The 22,367-nt window shown below is 37.7% G+C and overlaps 1 protein-coding gene across 1 annotated transcript; it reads right to left on the bottom strand.

Annotated features, from left to right (window-relative positions):
* Positions 1-1,102: 1,102 nt before the first annotated feature.
* On the bottom strand, positions 1,103-20,426 carry LOC115447253. Its single transcript, XM_037439404.1, has 4 exons — positions 20,175-20,426; positions 19,675-20,127; positions 5,389-5,619; positions 1,103-3,600 (listed from the first exon to the last, which is right to left on the bottom strand). Exons 1-4 carry the CDS (start codon positions 20,424-20,426, stop codon positions 3,418-3,420), a joined length of 1,119 nt encoding a protein of 372 aa, XP_037295301.1. The 3' UTR covers positions 1,103-3,417.
* Positions 20,427-22,367: the final 1,941 nt, after the last annotated feature.

The raw sequence follows: 22,367 nt of genomic DNA on the forward strand, positions 1-22,367 counted from the left end.
TATATATTTCTTTCTCTTTATTTGTAATATAACTGTAAGCGGCTTGGGTATGAAATACTCTCTAACTGTCTGTACCTGCGGCGGCGTCGTGTGACGGGTCGGCCACTTCCCTATAATGTGGTTGAGGAGGCCGATGGCTGGCACATGCGTCATACTCGTGAACGGGTGCTGCTTGTGTGGACTGTTTTGCCCATTTCGATTACAATTTCTAATTTCTAATTGCTAGAGGTGCTGGGAGGAAATAATTATAAGGATAATAGAGAAATTTCATGATTACTGAGAGGGTTGTGCAGTCATATAAAAATTTAAATTAAATTATTCTTTATTTCACGAGCCTATAAATGAACTGTTCCAAACTTTTTTTAAACTTTCTTTTTTTTTCTCTTGTCACTTTATCATGTACTGTACCCTAAACTGATTGAAAAGAGCAACACCAGAGTTTCTTGCCCGTTCTTCTATGGTGAAAACTGCTTTCCGAACTGGTGGTAGAGTTAATATTGACGGAATCTAAATAATGTATAACATTTTACAAATTCAAATAAATCATTTCATTTCATTTCACTAACGGTTAGATGGGTTGACGAACTACGTATCTAATAGCGGAACCTCGTCCCCCCCACCCTATGAGAGACACGAACTTGACCCCTTCTTTATGTATAAATAAAAACTTATTTGTGACTCATTTGGAAAAAAAAACCCACTAACGGTTTACGAACCTCGGCTCACGGTCACTGGGAGATGAAGAGACTTCAACGTTGAGCAGAATTTCCATTTATTATTTGATACAAGTTAGCCTACTGTTTTATAGCGTCACGACTTAAAGTACTGGTATATAATTTATTTGGCTGACTTTTACGATCGACTAAATCGGTAGTCTGCGTTTCGCGTAAGCATAATACACGAATTAGTTTTCACATAAGATCATGGTATCTTATTTTAGCAGTAAAAATAAATAAAAAACAGCAATAAAATTCGAAAACACGTTTAATTTCCACCAAAAAATTATACCTTATTAATATATTTTATTATACCATATCAACAAATCTAAATATTAAATTAGAAAATGGTTTTTTTATAAAAGAAATAATTGAATACCGGAATGTTACTAAAATGTATTGAGGTCGTTTTGATGTACTGTCAACCACAAAAGCAGTTGAACACATTCAAATTAACATCGCCTTTATTTAAAAACCTTATCAATAATAATTATTACTACACAGGCCTACTTTATGTTGGATAAAGAAAAAAATATGCTATTGAAGTTAGTATGTAGAGTTTTAAATTGTTTAGCTGCTTTTATGGCTGACTGTACTAAGTATATTATGTACCCGTTCCTAATGTGAGTAAATTACATGTTTACATTTGTACGTTATATTGAAATAAAATATTGTAACCTTCGACATTTGGCGCTTGATAGTTTGAGCGTGCTATTTTTAACATTATTGGCCCCAAATCGATAATTAATATCGGATTTAATAATATCAATATTAATTTAAATATTCTTATAAGAAATTTACTACTTTTTTCCACGCGGACGGTAATGTGACAACACTGAAGTTAGATAAAAAAAATTAATAACAAAAATGCTGCTGAAGACATTTTGTCTTACTACTACTGGATCTCTATTCAGAAAGTTCCTAAAAGAAGAGGTCTTCACCCTCGTGTCTAGTAGAACCTAAGTTTCTCATCAAACAAACCTATTGACATTCGATAACGCGTCGCCTATTTACCTAATGAGGCAATGTTTGACGTATGTGATAAGGATTCGGTGATAAAAATGGTCAAAGTGTATTAGAGCATTGAACTCGAGGTAATGTTGCAATGGTTTGAACAAGGGATGGCGAACTAATGGCCGGTGCGCTGGTGGCGGCACGCGATAATTATTCGGGCACACACATAATAATTGAGGGATGTCAAATAAAATATAGTGGGGATCTAAAAGGAGAACGCCATAAGACGTTCGTATATCTAAAGCTGGCCTTATATATTATCGTATGGCATAATATTATGGTTAATTATTATAATGAGATGTCAAACTTTGACAGCCATGCGTCTTCGGGTATCATCGGAAGCCGAAGCATGGTTCTGATGTAAAAGTCTATCGTTACGTTATGTCTTTCCCATACATAATGTTAGCGTTAACGATTATAGAAAGGCATGTTAGCTACCGCCTCTGGTGTAGGCCCTGTAAACCCAATTGAAGTTCCTGATGGGACACTCTTCTACGATATTCTGAATAGTACTGCTGCTCTAGCCATATGTTATCGACTTGTGTAAATGATAGTTGCATTTGCAACGACAGGCCGTAAGACCGCCCCATGTTAGCACATTACAGAAAAAAAAAAATTATAAATAATGTTGCGTTGACCAAAAAGTTTGCCGTCCCTGGTCTAACCGGTCTAAAGATCTATTGTAAACTAACATAATAAAGGAAAGTGTTGACATCAAACTGATTTATTTTCACGTCTTATAGACATCTTACTTGATAAAAACAATGCGAAAATCAGCTCGTCGGAACTAACTGCTGAGAAGAGAGTTTGCGTTTAACATTATGTCGACTGGATCGATAACATTTTCCTAGTATTAAACTGCCGTTATATGTTTAGAAGAATGTCATTACTAGTCTTACAGGCTATTATAGCTTTTGCTTGCGTATTTGCCTACGTCAGAAGTATTCCCGGGATAAAAACTAGCCTATGTCCTGGCCAGGGTCTCAAACCATCTAAATACCAAGTTTCATTGATATCAGTTCAATAGTACAACCTTGAAAGCGTAACAGACAGACAGAGTAACTTTAGGTTTTATATTATAAGTAGGAATGCATTAGCATCTGTGCTGTTTAGCTACACACAATTTGTCATATCATTTACGGTAAATAAGTAATCGCCAGGTTTATGGGTATTAATATGATATTCTCTTCATTTATTTTTCTGTTCACTTTATATGGATACGACAGTGACCCTACAGCAGCTGATGGTAAATGACGTAGGGTTCTAATAGACTGTTAAGATGCCAAATGTTTATCGCTCACCAGTCGACTCAATTTTGAATTTATCGTTCGCTTTAACGGTGAAGGAAAACATCGTGAGGAAACCTGCACATCTGAGAAGTTCTCTATAGGAATTTCGAAGGTGTGTGAAGTCTACCAATCCGCACTAGGCCAGCGTGGTGGACTAAGGCCTAAACCCTCTCAGTAGAAGAGGAGGCCCGTGCTCAGCAGTGGGCAAGTATATAATACAGGGCTGATATTATATAGTCAACTCAATAATGCCGTCCTGTTTGGAACCAGAATAATGATCTCGAAACGCGACAAATTTACGTGGACCACTACTGCTTGCACCATGTGTATGGTAGACGTCATCCAGAATACAAGAATCTTATCACCAACATTTGAAACTATAATAATTATCTAAGCCCTTATATAACCCCCCACTTCACGAAGTCCTTCAAGATCCCGTTGAACCTCTGGGCAAAGAGTTCGTTGGGCTTGAGAGCGAAGGAGCCGATGTCGGCGTCTCCTGCTACCTGGGGCGCGGCAGCCTCGTCCACCATCACTATGGGAAGGATAACTACGCAGACGCGCAACGTGTTGGGCAGCATCTGGAAACATAATTATATTATAAAGATAGGTAGATTATAATTAAGTAAAAGGGCTTCAACTATATATATCGATGGGTGAGACGATAAATGACAAGCAAGATTTTTGCGATATTGATCTTTATAAATATATTTTGAAAACACACACATTTATCCCCGAAGGAGTAGGCAGAGACGCAACCAGGGCATCCACTTTTCGTCAAGTGCGTTATATACATTTTGAATCCTTACATTTCTGTATTTGTTAAAACGTAGTTAAAATTTTTGGGATAAATGTTTTTATTCTACAATAACAACCTATAATTATAATTAATCAATGACGAACACAGTGACATTTATGATAAATTAAGATAATTAAATTAGACAAATTGTTATAATAAATAATTAATAGTTACATAATTAACCATACGTACGTACGTAAATTTATGTCCGAAAATTTACATGGATGATGAAGCTTAAAAAAGTGTAGGTATTTAATAAGCCAGCGGAGGCTAATCGCTTAAGGAAAGATTATAGTGGAATGTTTGAACCGCACCTGGATGATAAGCACTCTAATTACTGGAGATAACAAATTTTACTAAAAGGAAATATTCTTTTATTTTTAAAAAGAAGCAAAACTGCATTCGATTTTTCAAAATACACTTGCCATACCGAGGAATTAAATGGCTAAAATCCGAAAATGTAATCAATCGAAAAGGCTAATAAGACTAAATTAAATGAAAGGAAAATTAATGGGAACAGATAAAACACTTTTACTCAATTAATTAACAATTCGTCGTTGATAGTGCAATATCGCGTGTCAAAAAATAGTGTTGCAATATCCCGTACAAATTATCATTATTACTATTAGCCATTGTCATTGCAGGATAAAGCGACGATAGCCTAGTTGGTTGTGGAACGGACTGCCGAGGCGAATGTCCGCAGGTTCAAATCCCAAGGGCACACACCTCTGACTTTTCTAAAAAATCATGTGTGTATTCTTTGTGAATTTATCGTTCGCTTTAACGGTGAAGGAAAACATCGTGAGGAAACCTGCACATCTGAGAAGTACTCTATATAGGAATTTCGAAGGTGTGTGAAGTCTACCAATCCCCACTAGGCCAGCGTGGTGGACTAAGGCCTAATCCCTCTCAGTAGTAGAGGAGGCCCGTGCCCAGCAGTGGGCAAGTATATAATACAGGGCTGATATTATTATTATTATTATTGCAGGATAAAGGTCTCCCAACCAGTGTTCCATTTAGATCTGTCCAAAGCTTCCTGCGGCCAATTCTTCCAAAATTATCATGGACGTAATGTATGTATTTATTCAAATAAAAAAGAACTATTAAGATAAGAAAATTGCATTTATCTTTACACGTATTTGTAATGCAGACAAAATGGAGCAAATTTCAAGCAACTAATTAGTTATTTTACTGTTTTATTGTCCCTCAATTAAAATAAGTTTACATTTCATGGGTTTCCTTTATTTTATTTTGGTCCTGTCATTTAATTTAGTATGTTTGTTAGGGAGAGTTGATCCTTACAATTGGCCTTATTTATTGCTAGCATTAAAGAACAGAGTGTTATTTTTTCAGATTTTAGCCGGACGCTTAGCTAAGAGGACGTCGCGTCGCGGAGGCCTCTCGATCACTGATCCCTGAGGATGACCTACTTAATAGGTCAAAACTGGTCGGCGATTCCGACTACTTTAGTACGTGAGTAAAACCGTGTTGTTTTCGACTAACTTAATAATTCTCGCGTAGATTTTAATAATATTAAGTTTCATCTTGTTAAAAACAAAAACTAACAAACCTCTTTAATCTCACTGTCGAACGTCTCCCGAGGGTACACATCATTGACATCGATATCCAGCCTCCGCAGAGCCAGGGTTAACTCCGTGTAGTAGTGGTCCAGAAGTTGCTCGTAGTGCTGCGCGCGGAACTGCTCGTCGGTGCCGCAGAATATGAAGTACAGCAGGTCTGTTATGGGGCAGCCGGCGTGCACGGTCTGGTAGTCTACCGCTATGGTCTCCACGTTGCCGCCCTGCAAAGGGATTCGGGACTGGTTTAAGTTGTGAGACTGAGTGAAGTATTTGAGATTTTTTTTTGGTATTTGCTACGCAATTTTTTTATTACAATTAAAGAACGAGAGCATCATGCCCCTCGCCTGATGACTATTGTTACGACCGCACATAAACACTAGCAACACCGTACAGAATTTGAAATTACAAAGTACTGCGTGGCATTCCACTGCGCTCATTACCCTGGAATATTAGTTAATGTTAAGTCTCATATTGGCCAAAAATTACGCTGGCTACAATTTTATTCAAACGACTCATTAATGTATTCTAATGGAATCTATACTATTATATAAAGCTGAAGAGTTTGTTTGTTTGAACGCGCTAATCTCAGGAACTACCGGTCCAAAGTGAAAAATTCTTTTTGCGTTGGATAGCCCTTTATTCGTGGAGTGCTATAGGCTATATATCATCACGCTATACCCAATAGGAGCGGAGCAGTAATGGCTAATCTTAGGAACTACCGGTCCATACTGAAAAATTCTTTTTGCGTTGGATAGCCTTTTGTTCGTGGAGTGCTATAGGCTTATATCATCACGCTATGACCTATAGGAGCGGAGCAGTAATGGCTAATCTCAGGAACTACCGGTTCGAACTGAAAAAATCTTTTTGTGTTGGATAGCTCTTTAATTGTGTAGTGCTATAGGCTATATATCATCACGCTATGACCAATAGGAGCGGAGCAGTAATGGCTAATCTCAGGAACTACCGGTTCAAACTGAAAAATTATTTTTGTGTTGGATAGATCTTTGTTCGTGGAGTGCTATGGGCTATATATCGTCACGCTATGACCAATAGGAGCCGAGCAGTAATGGCTAATCTCAGGAACTATCAGATCGAACTGAAAAGTTCTTTTTGTGTTGGATAGCACTTTGTTTTTGAAATGCTATAGGCTATATATCATCAAGCTATGACCAATAGGAGCGAAGCAGTAATGAAACATGTTGCAAAAACGGGGAAAATTTATTAGTTTTGAGAGCTTCCGTTGCGTGCGCTGCGTAAACAGTTAAAGTTATGCAACAATGATGTATGACGGGATAGTTCCTCTTAAAAAGTTCTACAAAAATATATTATAAAACAAAGTCCCCCGCTGCATCCGACTGGCTGAACGTGTTGAACTCAAAAACTACCCAACATATTAAGATGAAATTTGGTATGGAGACAGTTTAAGACCCTGGGAAGAACATAAGCTCTCGGGAAAATATACAGCGTGACTTTTATAACGGGATACTTTAGCCCGAAAAACTTTGTAACGCGGGCGGAGTCGCGGGCAAAAGCTAGTATACAGATAAAGACCAATTTGCACTAGATCAACGCGGTGGACTAATTTAGTAGGCAGCTCGTACCCAGTTATAGGATAGTGTAATACAGGGCTATTATTTTTAATTATTATTATTGGTTCAGTTGCATATTGTAGTTAATGTTCTCATACAATAGTTTTGGTTCGCGGCCGCGTTACCGTTGTCTTCAATATATTTCATTATCAAAATGCTAATATCGTTATCTTTGGTTTGAAAACAATGTAGCGAGACAAACTGTTTGTGATGATAGAAATATCCCATTTATACATAGACATAAGTTAGTCAGTATCATAGTTCTAAGAAGCGTAGTTTTATTGAAGTGCGGTGTGCACTACTTTGAGTTCCTGGCTTCGAATCTCGGATCGAGTAAAGTGCTATTGTGGCTTTCTCAGTATCAGCCAAGAGTTTGAATTATACGCCCAATATGGCGACAAGCTCGCCGTCTATCACGTCCTTGAGCGGAAACCCTCGAGTTAAAGAGCCTTCCTTGGAATAGTTGTACCGTATGTTGTCTGTGATATGCAAGTTCTTAGTTTATAGGTTATTTCATCCACAAAGACGGTCCCCACCACTTTCTGGGGATGTTGCGGGGTAAGGGGACTGATCCAAGCCTCAGTCCCTTGTTGTAGTGTGCGTGTGCACTCATGCGGCTCACGCGCTCTGTAAACGATTAGGGAAAGTAGTGGGGCGCCTCTTCGTTGATGAAATGATCTATATATATTATAGTTGTTTTTTTTATATCTTTGAATGATGAGACGAGCTTGCCGTTCGCCTGATGGTAAGCGATACGACCACCCATAAACAGCAGAAACACCATCCAACACCTTGTGTTACAAAGTATTGTTTGGTATTCCACTGGGCTCGCCATCCTGAGGTATGAAATGTTAAATCTCACTATGTCCAGTAGTTATACTGGCTACAATGTTCTTCAAACCGGAACACAACAGGGACTATACACTGTTGCTTGGCGGCACAAATATCTACCTACCCGGACGGATACTAACATATGAGAAACCTACCACCAATTAAGCAAACTATCATTTTCATAACTTTACGATAAATTAAATTCCGGTAAAAGATGTCAACGCGTACAAGGTCGGCATCCAAACCTATTGCCCGATACAAAAATATATCTTAACATTATATTTAAACCAGCTTTATAATTTGTTGGACAGCTGTACTTGATTCTCAGTTTTTTTATTTCACTGGCCTTTACGTCAGGAAGAGACAAAAAAGTCTTCCTACAGAAACAGAGCCTTGACCAAACAATTTGGACACCGTAATACCACTTTAACACTGTCCTAGATATTCCGCTTCAATGCATCTCAACACAATGGATAAAATCTTTACGCAATTGAAAATTCTAGAGATAAACACTATGCTAACTTGGAAATGTCAACTTTACAGGAGAGACGCTTAAAGTAAAAAAATAAGATAAATTATATAATACTAGAGGTTTTTTAATGAGTGTTTTGTATAATTCAAGAATTCTTCATTTCAAAAAAGAGATTTTGTAAGCTTATAAAAGGTAAAGAAATAATAATATTGCATTCCAACGGAAATTAGCCAAAAATCGATTTAACGTAGTGTTAATTGCTGGTATTAATGAATTAAAAGCCTTGGCCCACGACAGACAACGTAATAAACCCTTATTGTAATTTACGAGCAATCAGTCCAGCATACTAAATTGTTTGGAACAAAATCCCTACTATATACTTATATAAGATGAAAAAAACTCTATATTATGTCAATCCAAGTCATGATTTCCTTGTATGTCAAATTTAAATCAAAGTTTCTTAATTTACTTCCACAACTCCGGCACTGAGTAAGTCGGTAACTAATATTAATGAATGAATCCTCCTAACCGAATTATCGGCCATGCGGCCAATCTCAACGGAAATCAAGCAGGTACGCAGGATATATTATAGTGCACAAGTGTGTGCGCAATACACAGGTGCACTCTCTGTTCCTTCAATCCTATAGTTAGGTGAGACGACAATCCGACATGACCGGAGAGAGATCAGGTTCAGCAACAACGGCTTTACGTGCTTTCCGAGGCACGGGGGTATCACACTACCAACTTCCTGACTCCGAGCTATAACTGAGTAATGATTTTAAGATAGAAGAACCCATTGAAATAAATACTATTTAACGGATTTTATCGCGGTTTTTTATATTATTATTTTCTCCCGACGTTTCGAAGACTTTGCAGCCTTCACGGTCCCGGGGGGGGGGGGGGGGGCAATCGCGATAAAATCCGTTAAATAGTTTTTATTTCAATGTTTAACATTCGCGTAAACATAAGAAATCATTATAGTAAAACCCAGTCACAATTATTTTGACCCGACCCGGGATTCGAACCCAGGACCTCAGCGCAGTATTCGTATTCGTACAGTGTACAAGTATAACTAAGCCGAGGCATTTTAATTAATAATAAAAGTCATAACGTTGTGTTTCTGTGCCAGGCTAAAACATTTGCATAGAGCTGTATCTAGTACGTAATGTGACCTTCGTTGGCTGGACAATTATGGATGTTTATTCTGAAACAGGTGATATTTATCGCTGTTCATAATATTGTTTTAATCGGTCTCGTCTATATCGTGTTGGTATGTAGTTGTAGGTATAGATTGCTTTGATCTTGCCTCGAGCTGATACTAAGTTTCGGTGTGAGATTACGGAGCTGACGTCATTTGTTTTTTTTTTTTAGCTAAACAATAGTGAGCAAGCATTGTTGTCGTTTGAAGGATATAGAAGTACAAGATTTAACTGTAGTATTATGAATATGATGCAGCGCTTCGTAATGGAACATTTTAGACTAGATGATAATATAAGGTAAGTATATTGTACAGGGAACATAATGCAATGTCATTGCGTTGTCGTTGTTAGGAGTTGATAATTTAATCTTTACATCAATAACCAAGACAATCTACAAAACATGTTTCTTAATCAGTACTACTTTTCGAGATTTTGTTTTTCAATAAATAAAATAAAACGTTATTCATCACGTGGGCGAACATAGTTGCGTTTATGATAAGTCAAAGTACATGAGAATATATAATTATTACTCCAATTAAGTCGCTTATATAACTACAGACATTTTATATTGGAAATAAAATAAATGAGAGTACAAAGTACAAAAAGAAGCCAATTCGTACTGGTATAAAAAAAGAAATAAAAAGATGTTTAAAAATACTTTTTTTTTTGTTTTTTGTTTCTTTCGCTCGAATGTTCATATCGAACGTTCGAGAATAGTCCCCTAATCATTACAGACTCTGCGACCAACAAGGATCAAGGTCGTTTTTAACTATTTTATTATGCTGCAGAGGCCAAGCAAACCGAATGATGCTCAAATTACAAAGGTACGTAATTTATAACACATCACAATGACGTACTTCCGCATTCAATTCCCAGCCAGTTGAGGCTTAAATTGTGTCGTTGCGTTGTTATCTTTATTCTTTAGCCCATTTTACTCAATTGTTTTAGTTGTGAATTATGATCTAATACCTAAACATGAGTCGTAAAAATTGTTGTTTAACCAAAATGGCTCATTTGGTATTTATTCAACCATACCCGGAACTCGTGTCATTCTGTTCGTGTCCATAATAGAATACAAAATTAAGAATATTACGTAAAATTAAGTTAAGAGTACCTTAGCGGCAAAAACTTTTAAGAACAGGAAACGGGTATGTCAATGTTGGATGTGGCGTAGTCTCTGCCTAACCCTATGGCATAAGGGCGTGAGTGTATTTGTGTGCATTGTGTAATACTACGCAGAATTCCGACTAGTTTTCCTCTAGTGCGAAGTTACCCTAAAGTGGGAGATAAATTATGCGCAGCCTTGATAGTCCGCGCCAATAGCACGAGCAAATCAAACATACGTTGCAATAAAGTAACAAGAATCGTCATAATATAAACCGAAGAGATACTCTGCAGTAATACGAAACAGTACTATTCCCTCTCAGTAGTAGAGAAGGCCCGTGCTCAACAGTGGGACAGTATAATACAGGGCTGATATTATTATTATTTATTATTTAATACAAAACAGACACGCCTTTATCAGAGAAAGGGTTGGTAGAAATGTACTTCTACCAACCCTTTGAGAAAATGTTAAGTGAAGTTAAATGTTATCAAATGTTACAAAATGTTCTGTTAAATTGTTGTTAGATTAGTTTACAACACTATATAATATATTATAGTATTTATTTATTGAAATTACTAGTCTGTATTAATGGAAATTCTAACTTTAGAACGATAGGTCTTATCACCAAGACCAAACGGGTCAGTTCAGTTGACCCTGGTGTACCAGGGCTCCCACTTTTCGTCTGTGTTCCGATCCCAACACTGCCACGAAGTAAGCAAACACACGGAAGGTTTGTTGAGCAGTGGTCAAGGGTCCATATAATCTGGTCCCTGTTCCCTTTCATAATTTATGTATAATCTAATATCATTAGAATGGTTTGCGTACCGCATTTATGCATATTAGTACTTATAGCTCTGTCCGCTACAAATACTAAACTCCGCGCTAATAAATAATATAATAATATCAGCCCTCTATTATATACTTGCCCACTGCTGGGCACGGGCCTCCTGTACTACTGAGAGGGATTAGGCCTTAGTCCACCACGCTGGCCTAGTGCGGATTGGTAGACTTCACACACCTTCGAAATTCCTATAGAGAACTTCTCAGATGTGCAGGTTTCCTCACGATGTTTTCCTTCACCGTTAAAGCGAACGATAAATTCACAAAGAATACACACATGATTTTTTAGAAAAGTCAGAGGTGTGTGCCCTTGGGATTTGAACCTGCGGACATTCGTCTCGGCAGTCCGTTCCACACCCAACTAGGCTATCGCCGCTTATACTAAGAAGAAAATTTTAATATCATTACCTAGGTGCGAATATTTTTTTTATATACGCGCACGGCCGTGCGTGGGGTTACTTAGCCGTACAACTGCACTACTGCACCTGATAGTAAGTGGAGTAAGATCCAATAGAGTATCGACTGACGAGAGATGATTACCCCGCGGAAATCGACACAATTATGCCGGCCTGTTGGAACCGTATAGACATAAGTTGATCTCGGAACAAAACACATTTACGAGCCATTACGGCGGGTTTTAACACCTTTTTTTTTTTTTTTTTTTTTTTCGCGGAGAAAGTGCCTTATGACTACCGCCCAGCCTTCGGGGGGGGCGACTGAGCGGTTATGTTGGGGTCACCGTGCCTTACGGCCCGGCGTTGAGCCACCCGGATTTGATCTTTACCTTCGGGTGACCGCCGGGCCGAGTCCCTAACCTATATAACGCACGGCATACCAACTAAAACTCCGCGGTGGCCCTCTTCGGCGCATTAGGGACGACTGTGGGCTTCCTCTGACTGAAATGTCTAAGTTTTCGTCCGCAGTCGTCCTGCGCGGTGCCGCCTGTTGCGGCCCGTCTCCTATGGGGGCTCAGAAGCCCCCGCGTAACCGAAGGACGCTCTCGGCGTCAACGGCAGCATGAGGCCTACCTTCCACACTGCCGTCCATCCCGGGGGTCATCATAATGTGCGAGATGTGCACAGCGTACACTAAGGGCGAACGGCCCCCAGCCGCCCGCCGACGACCCCCCGATGGCCCCTATTAGTCGCCTTTTACGACAGGCAGGGGATACCGTGGTGGAATTCTCCAAACGCCCCCATTCCACAGGGCGGGGGTTTTAACACCTTGTGTACGGTGGTCGCTATCCGGGCGAATATAAAATATATCCTACCAACAAACAATAAAATATAGAGGTACAATGCTGGGTACGCTCATGTTTGTTCCAGTACGTTTATATCAAGATAGCTTTATAAAATGAATATTTATGATAAACATCCGTATATTAGTTCTACATACTAATGACATTGACTCAGTCTAATACAATAACTAGACAACTAAAAATACAATACCTAATGACGCAGCTGCGCACGAGTAATACTGTTTATCTATAGGCCTGACTTCTGGTCCGAACGATACCAAACTTCAAAGGATCACCCGCTGGGATCATCTGAAGATTATACTAAAATTTAAATGAAAATCGCTCCAGCAGTTTTGGATTCTATAGAGAACATACATGTATTACATATTAGTGTGAGTTACCGCAATAAACGTATTTTCTTCCTCTTCTTTTTCTTCTACATTTATTTTTAAGTAACTAGTTGACCCAACAGACGTTGTCCCGTCTTAACTATGAATTTGCAGCGTGCATTCTGTCAATCGCTGACAGTTATTTCAAACAATTGACAGGTATATAAAGTTAATATTTTCGTTAAGTTTCCAAATTTTCTGTGCAATTTACAATAACAAACACAACACAAAAAAAAATAGTAAAATCGGTCCACCCGTTCACGCGTGATGGCGTTACCAAGTGAAATAGGGATTCATTTTTATATATAAAATATAGATAATAGTCGTTGTTCACGGATGCGTTCGTGCGAAAAAGTTTTTCCCAGATAAAAGTCCCGCTATATATTTTCCCGGGATGAAAAGTAACCTATATCTTTCCCAGGGCCCCAAACTGTCTTCATACCAAATTGTATCGAAATCGGTTCTAGGGTTCAGCCGTGATAGCGTAGTAGACAGTTACTTTCGCATTGATAATATAAGTATAGATATAGATAGATCTATAGGAGAGAAACCGGTGGAGGCACATCATTTGCGCCAGATGCAACCCTGATGCTGACCACGATCCTCAGATATGAGAGACCAACTAGAAAGAGATAGTACAGGAGGCCCGCGTCCGGTAGAGGGACAGTATATAATACAGGGCTGATATTAAATTATATATGAATAGAAGTCCAAGAAGGGTCTAAATGTTGATTCGCCGTTACGGTGTAATAAATAAAGATAATCCGTTTAAATTGCTAGTTCTAGTTGTTCATGGCAGTAGTTATTACATTATACGCCAGTACCGCGTGTGCCGACGCGATGCGACGTTGTGTCGACATTGGGCAAATTCCGTCTTGTCTATTATACCAATAAACGTGAGTATTTAAAACGCCGCGCAGACGTTTTCGAGATTTTAACTTATGCACAGTTTATTGAGAGTTGTGTTAAATAAATTCATTATTGTCAAAATATGTGTGATGCTACAAGTTGACAGAGTCTACGCGGATCCTTACGCCTTGTGTATGGCTGTTATCAAGTGCGGTACATAATATAATAAACTAGACATTCCAATTATAATCAATGTCAGAATCTCCTGCAACGAACCGTATAGTAATAGTAACAATTCCAGTATTGTATATACTGTCTGCTGAGCATGAACCTCCTCCTTTATTGTAAAAGCATGGCATTTCCACCACGCTGACTTAGTGCGGATTGGTTCACCTCGACCGTAATCGTCACTAAACATTAATCAACAATGCACCATAACTAATATTTCCCGTACTTAGCATTAGCGTAGCCACGGATTTCCTCGGTTTGGGGTCAATTGGCGGGAGCACAAAAATGGTCATCGAATTCAAGTAAGGTTGTACGCCCCTGTAAGCGCAAAAGGTTCCTCTAGGATGTCTAAAAATGTTTCTAACAGCCTTCCTCACCCTACGTCTAGCAAAATAGGGACCAGTAAAAGTTTCGTAAATATTAGGGTCTATATCCACAATGTTTTTAAGCGAGTTAAAGTCGCGCGTTTCTCATCGTTCCCTCCTTTCACGTATTCAGCGATGAAGGGCTCAACTTATTTCTCTGGCTTTTCTCTTATTTGACAGTTACACCTTCCATTCTTAGATAATTTATCTACTTCTCCAAGTTTCTATCTAATATCAATCGCCAATAATTTTGTTGAACAGTTTTTGTTATTTTTTTATTTAAATATTTTGTCTCACTTAATTCTTTATTCCAATAAAAAAAATAGCAATGTCATATTTTTTTTAATGTTTTTTTTATACAAAAAAAACAGTTATAATTGGGAAACGTAAACAAAATAACTACGTATTAGTATGAATAGAAGGTAAAAAACTTATTTTGGTTGAATGTTACGACACAGATAAATGTCAAGGAAAAAAGCGGTAGAAACTTAAAACGTTCTTGTCGTACTTTGATCGATCATTCTAGAGTTTTTAGCAATCCATATTTATATTATAAATGCCATAGTCAGTCAGTTACACTTTAAAGAATGAACCACTGAACGAATTCCGATGAAATTGGTGTAGAGATAGTTTGTAACCCTGAGAAGCACATGGAATAGATATATTGTTTTTATATTACGAAATTATGCAGTTATTAGTATCTACATCGTAATGAAATTATGCCACACGAGTTAACTACCATTTGGTTGTATATACATGGGATTTAATTTGATTATAAATGTTATTTGATTTTATTTTATAATAAATTATTCTATCAAGTATTTTAACCTATAAAAATGTGACGATTAATATTATTAAAATATACATATTTTCAAGTATAATATTGTAAAAGAAATAAAACCTAAAATAAGATAGGGTTTTACGTCAAACTTTTACGCGGCGAAGCGAGCGTCAACTGCCAAATGACCGTTTGTGCGTGAGAAGAGGTTACCCACGCTCCCGTGTCAAAGCGACCAATGTTACTTGTAATATTTGTAAACATATATATAGTTCGTTTTGACGTACTAAAACAAATAGATATGAAGCGAAATTTCCGAAAAATATATTTCGTATCGTAGGGCTTTTTAATAACAGTATGATAAAGTAATAAATAGAATATTATGAATTTGTCGATGCCTTTATTATATAGCACGCATTAAAAAATTTGGAATTGCCTTATACTGTTTCGATTGAGCGCGAAAGACTTCCTCGTATTATTTACAGTTACCGTAGTGGCACCGGCTACAGGAAATACCAGCTGTTAACCCACTATCCCAAAACGAGGACAAATCACTTAAAAATTGGTATTGCGTACCATAGATTTAGCAAGAGTTAATTCAGACTGTGTAGTTCGGTTAGGTCAGGAAAAAACATATTTTACGATGAGCTTACACTCTATGACATTGTGGTGTATTGCGAATCTAGCTACTTCTTCGAAAATATTGATTACTTTAATGCCATTTTACGAAGAAAATGTAAACCATTTGTTTAAAATATACAGTTGCGCAGTGTAGCTCAACATTACAAAATAAAACTATTTTCGAAATATATCATGGTTTTTTATATTATGATTTCCTGACGATTCCAAAACTTTACAGTCTTCATGGTCACGGGAAGACTAAAGTGTAGGTCATCCCATATACCGTTCGTATAATAAACTAGCTTTTGCCCGCGGCTCCGCCCGCGTTATAAAGTTTTTCGGGCAAAAGTTTTCCGTTATAAAAGTCACGCTGTATAATTTCCTGGGAGCCTATGTTCTTCCCAGGGTCTCAAACTGTCTCCATACCAAATGTCATCTTAATACGCACAAATAAAGGGCTATTCAACACAAAAATATTTTTTCAGTTCGAACCGGTAGTTCCTGAGATTAGCTACCACTGCTCCGCTCCCATTGGGTATAGCGTGATGATATATAGCCTATAGCACTCCATGACCAAAGGGCTATCCAACACAAAAATATTTTTCAATTTGAACCGGTAGTTCCTGAGATTAGCTACTGCTCCGCTCCCATTGGGTATAGCGTGATGATATATAGCCTATAGCACTCCACGACCAAAGGGGCTATCCAACACAAAAATAATTTTTCAATTTGAACCGGTAGTTCCTGAGATTAGCCATTACTGCTCCGCTCCTATTGGGTATAGCGTGATGATATATAGCCTATAGCACTCCACGAACATAGGGCTATCCAACGCAAAAATAATTTTTCAGTTTGGACCGGTAGTTCCTGAGATTAGCGCGTTCAAACAAACAAACAAACAAACTCTTCAGCTTTATATAATAGTATAGATAACGTCTGTCCATAAATGATAAAGCATTACTTAAAAACCTTATAAGTGTAAACAAAAAAAAATGTGAAAATATTTTCATAGTATAAAGATTTTCATTGCATTCTTTGAAGTTTTTCAAGGTATTGTTTACGAGCAGTCATCTAGACGTGCAAGTCACTTGTTTTGTTGTCCTTTTCAATCATACATTAAGTAAACACAATAGGTAGTACTTATATTGTGTTTGCAATTTAACGTGTACTGCGCGTTTCATCTGGTATATTATCTCTAAATTGTAGTCTTCCGTCTATGGGCCTTGAATATGAACTACGACATGTAAATAGTAATTTAAAATGTAATAGAGATATGATTATAGTAGCCCTGTACGTAGAGAACTACGTTATATCTATATATAGCAAGTAGTATTCAAGATATTTGTACCGATAGAAACTACTCGCGAGAGATGCTTGCCAAAACGAATGCTGTTGAGTATAAAAAAAATACGTATTGATTTTAACACCTTTATTGAAGTGGGTTAAAAATAAAGAATGATTAAAAAATTAAATATATATAATACATCTTTTCGTAGATAATAAATTATGATAAAAACAGCAATGGTCGTAGTTAAAAATCCGCAAGTCATTCATAATCTGTTAAGGATGTGATCTCCGCGGTATGGCGTAACGTGCCGTTTTTAGCGAGTGACCTAATTAATTTGGCGATTACCGGAACTATACTGATATTGTTATGTCATTGTCAACTATGACAAACAGTTGAATGTATGATATTCGGAAATAACACGTAAAGCGACTAGTTACATTGAAATAAAAATCACATTTATTTTATGCCGAAGTTTTAAATTTTCCTTAGTAGAGGAGGCCCATGCTCAGCGGGTAAGTATATAATACAGGACTGATATTATTATTATTATATTAAAATTTCCCTTATTTTTATATTAATAAATAATAATATCAGTCCTATATTATTGATTGTCCCACTGCTAGGCACGGGCCTCCGCTGCCACTGAGGGATTAATTAGGCCATAGTCCACCACGCGGGCCTAGTGCAGATTGGTAACTTCACACACCCTCAAAATTCTTATAGAGAACTTCTCAGGTATGCAGGTTTCCTCATAATATTTTCCTTCACCGTTAAACCAAGTGATAGTTCACAAAGAATACACACATCATTTTAAAAAAGTCACAAGTGTGTGCCCTTGGGTTTTGAACCCGGCGGACATTCGTTTTGGCAGTCCTTTCCTCACTCCAACTAGGCTATCGCCGGCCGATATTTCTTTTACTTTTTCTTAAAACGTTATAACAATAGTTATGTAATTAGAGATCTGAAAATTCTTTATCAGATAATGTAAAACTAAAAGCCATATATTGTTTTGAGGTAACGTAATCTGATAATCACATTATTTAACATTGCAAGAGATAATAAGAATGAGTCATGATGAATGTGGATACAATCAACAAGGAATATAGTTGAACACGTGCAAAACTGCAAGTCATTTACACGATAATTTTTTAATGTAAAATAAACCCTGCTTTGTACATCTACACTTAGTTATAAGGGACACGAATAGATATGCTTGGGCGAGGATTTGTTGCTAACTCTGTGCCAATTCTAGGACTTTAAAGTAATTATAGGACAACCTGATTCTGTAAATACCATACTAGACATGAATGCCATAACAATGACATTGGTGAAAGCCAACCTGATCGTGAGGAATGGTCTGTTATCCAGTTAGTTCCGGTTATACGGAGTGCTCTCAAACTGGGGTATCAACGATAACCCTAATTGCATAGCGCGTTATTGGTTATTTCGTCTGAGAAGCAAAAAACACGTTTGGTTTTTCTGATTATTTGAATTTCGAATTTCGAAAAATAAAATGATTTTATACGTATCAAAGAACCTTTGCAGTGGCAACACTAATTAATAAGGTTAGTAAGTAAATGTTTGCGCGAATGTGAAACATTAAAATAAAACTATTTTACGGATTTTATCGTGTTTTTTTATATTATAATTTAGACTTCAAGACTCATTCTGCGTAGATCGGACCACCAACAGCTAAAAATAAAATGTTGAATGATTGTAAAATGTAGGTAGATATTGTAATTTTGACTTTGTGCATGACCAACATCTCAGACTGTCCCGTGAGCACGAAGGCTGCAAAGTCATATCAACACGTCGGGAGATAATAACAATATAAAAAAATCGTGATAAAATCCGTAAAATAGTTTTATTTTAAATGTAAAGCAATCGTAAAGATATATTTTACTCACAAAATTTTGTTTACTTTGTACCCAATATATCTTTATAAGCTTAGCACATCACACCTTTATCCCCGAAAGCATAGGCAGAGGTGCAGCTAGGGCACCCACTTTTCATAATATAATTTCCATCCCATGATGTAATAGCGAGCGAGCCTATCGCTATATCGGGCAAAAATTCCAGAATCCAGACTCATATGAGCAAAAAAACGCAATAACACTACCCGACTCGGGGTTCGAACGCATGAGCTCAGAGCGCTGTCATACCGCGCACGTAATACTACTATTCCACCGAAGTAGTCAACCATAACACATATTTTTTCTTGTTTTTGAAACTTCTTTCGTCATTATTAAATAATACCTAATCATTATTAGTATGGTTGAAATTATATATTTATTTAAATAAAGAGTTGTATGTAAAGTGTTGTTTCGTTTTAGTTAATTATTCATTTATTTGTAGCTAATTTAAATAAGATCATTAGAAGTGTTAGTGATACCTCTAGTTTTTTTCACACAGTTAAATTCATTTAGATCGCTCAGCACAGGCGAAAAATTAGAAGACAATAATCATAAAACTCGCAATAACTTACCACTCTCCTGAACAGCAAGTTACTGGGCCTGTAGTCACCGTGCGTCAACACCACAACACTTAGAGGCATTTTGTACTTAGCGAATTCTTCGGAAGCATTCTCCGTGGTGAGAAGTCGCGCCAGCTTGTCGCGTAGTAGTTCCTCGTCGTCCACTACACTCAAGGCTCCGCCAATTATCTTCTCCCACACTTTCAAGGAGCTCTCGTCTTCCGGAGCATCATATTTGTGCATTAATCTTTTAGTAGCTTCCTCATAATCTTCTGGATATTCATTCTTGTACGCGAACGACAACGCATGGAAACGCGCCATCGCCGTCACAGAGCTCGCGGCATGCTCCCAATCCACAGATTGTAGTCTGTCGTAAGCTCCAAACCCTCGTATGGTCAGATCTTCCAGCAGTATCGTCTCGGAGCCTAATTCAGCCGTGCATCCGTAAAATTTCGGAAAACAAACCTGTATTTCTGTGGTATGTCGTGTTTCTCTTGCAATTCGTGGAATACTTTCTGTATTTTGGTGTAAATGTATTGCTCTGTGCTGTAGAGGTTTTCGGCGTTCATGACCGCTCTCATCTTTTCGCCGATGATGGCGACTTTACCGAATAGTTTGAGTGACTGTCCATTCTGCGGCACGGTGACGGTGTAGAGCGCGGAGGTGTAGTTGGCGCCGCCGCTGGTGATCGCTTTCACGTGGACGTCCGCGCCGCCGAACGCTTTGTGGAGGAGGTCACGGAGGATAGTTTCTGCGTCCGGCATGGCTGACGAGCGAGCTGCGACTGCCGGCTAGCGACTACACCGCTCGTAACACTCGGTGACACTACGCTATCTCACGCTTGTTTAGATAATTCTAGTTTATCTCGTTAGTATGAATGAGTGCGAAATAAATGTCGACGGAATTATTTATAAACATTTCGGTGGACACGTTTTTGAGTGCTTTAATACATCTGTTACTGTATAGTTACGCGCGTTGCAGACCATATTTGAGGTTAGTCTGTCTTAGCCACCATACGAAGGTATTATTTCCTACTTGCATGCAGTTTGTAAGCTTAGTACAACTATGAGTATTTCCTCAGCCTTACAATCTGAACTGAACGATCTTAGTATAGTTTTCGATTTATAACCCGCATTACGTTGTAGGTACATATTAAATATAAATGAATTATATATTGTCTTCTGTTTAGCACGAGGTTCCTCTACTATTAACAGTGTTGTTTAAGCTATTATGTTATTTTTCTTTTAGTTGTTTCAAACATTTTCTCATGACGTGTATATTGTTTTATTCATTTCATAATAAATATGCCAATAAAATTGTTGATTCCGTGCATGTCCTAAAGTACCTACGCATAATGTTTTTAGCAACCAACACTATGTTTTGGTAGTTGAAATTTTTCAGACGGACCGTTATGAGTTTTTAAAGTAATTGTTCGTAAATATTTGCAATATATTTCCGTCTGCGATTCGTGCGCCATAACGGTATAAAACAAATGCTCAAGGCCGTTTTCTCGTGGGAGGGCAATTAGAAGACTCATGGATGTGTCGCCGACTTTAAGCGAAAGGAATCGAGATTACCAAGGAATGACTTGTCATTACATTATTCATTGTAACCTATAAACATTCGATTTCATAAATCACCACCGCCTTTCTGGAAAGCACGTTCCATCTGAGAAGAACGGGCAAGAAACTCCAGCGTTGCTCTTTACAAAATTAGTTCAAGATGATAATATGTAGAGTGCATTTATAAAAAAAGTATCCAAAAGCTCTCCATTCGAAACTCAATTTAAAATCGACTTAAATTATTTAGCTTTTGTACTGTCATGCATATTGCTTGTGTATATTCTCTAGGCGTAGTAAAATACAAACATATGTCATGCCTTTATCCCTGGAGGGGTAGGCAGAAGCACAACTAGTGCAGCCATTTTTCGCCGTGTGTATTCTATTCCATGATAAGATAGGAGAACCCAATCGCCATATCAGACACTAATTTCAGATTTTCGGCAAATACTGAGTAGAAAAGTCAGTATCATTTTGCTCATGTATGTATGTAAATTCTGCGGATTTGCATTAGGCCAGCGTGGTGGATTAAGAGCTTAAATCTTCTCGGCAGTAAAGGAGACCCGTGCCCAGCAGTCATGGGAGAGTATACATCATTATTTTTAGTATATTACAAAGCCGAAATTAGTTTGCCGAGAATCAGTAGCACAATCCATTGCACAAGTTTTTAAGATAATATTTTATATTTTGTCTCTAAAACATATTAATCTAAAACATATTACCTTTTGTATTAATAAAATTTCGGCGCATGTCGGTCGCTCACTAATACCTACTACTACAGCCGACCGGTACAAGCACACCCTTCCGCACCCTGCGGCCCCGCACACGTCCCGGTCGCTCCCTGCGGCGGCACGGGCGGCGGTTCTAATTATTTTTGTATTTTTATGTGATCTTTTACATCAAAATCTAATTTGGGTGTTTCGCCTTTATGGTATACAAAAATTAATCTCGTATGATACAGAGCTGGTATTATTATTTTATATATGTCGTTAGAAGATTTACCGGTGGCGGCATTTTACTGATATAATTATGTACTTATGCTGAGAGACATAATATGTAATTGTACGTGGTTATCATAAAATGTTGTGGTGTAAAACAAATAAATTATAATCAATAATAAAATTATAAACACGTATATCCTTGAGA

This window comes from Manduca sexta, chromosome 16 (assembly GCF_014839805.1).
Source record: "Manduca sexta isolate Smith_Timp_Sample1 chromosome 16, JHU_Msex_v1.0, whole genome shotgun sequence".
Classification (NCBI taxonomy): domain Eukaryota; kingdom Metazoa; phylum Arthropoda; class Insecta; order Lepidoptera; family Sphingidae; genus Manduca; species Manduca sexta.

Excerpts from the sequence above, each read along its gene's own strand:
- LOC115447253 (XM_037439404.1), bottom strand. The coding sequence starts at position 20,426 with ATGCCGGACGCAGAAACTATCCTCCGTGACCTCCTCCACAAAGCGTTC. Across the intron at positions 20,128-20,174 it reads TTTACACCAAAATACAGAAA|GTTTGTTTTCCGAAATTTTA; the intron begins GTATTCCACGAA and ends ACAGAAATACAG. Across the intron at positions 5,620-19,674 it reads ACTTGCTGTTCAGGAGAGTG|GGCGGCAACGTGGAGACCAT; the intron begins GTAAGTTATTGC and ends ATCCCTTTGCAG.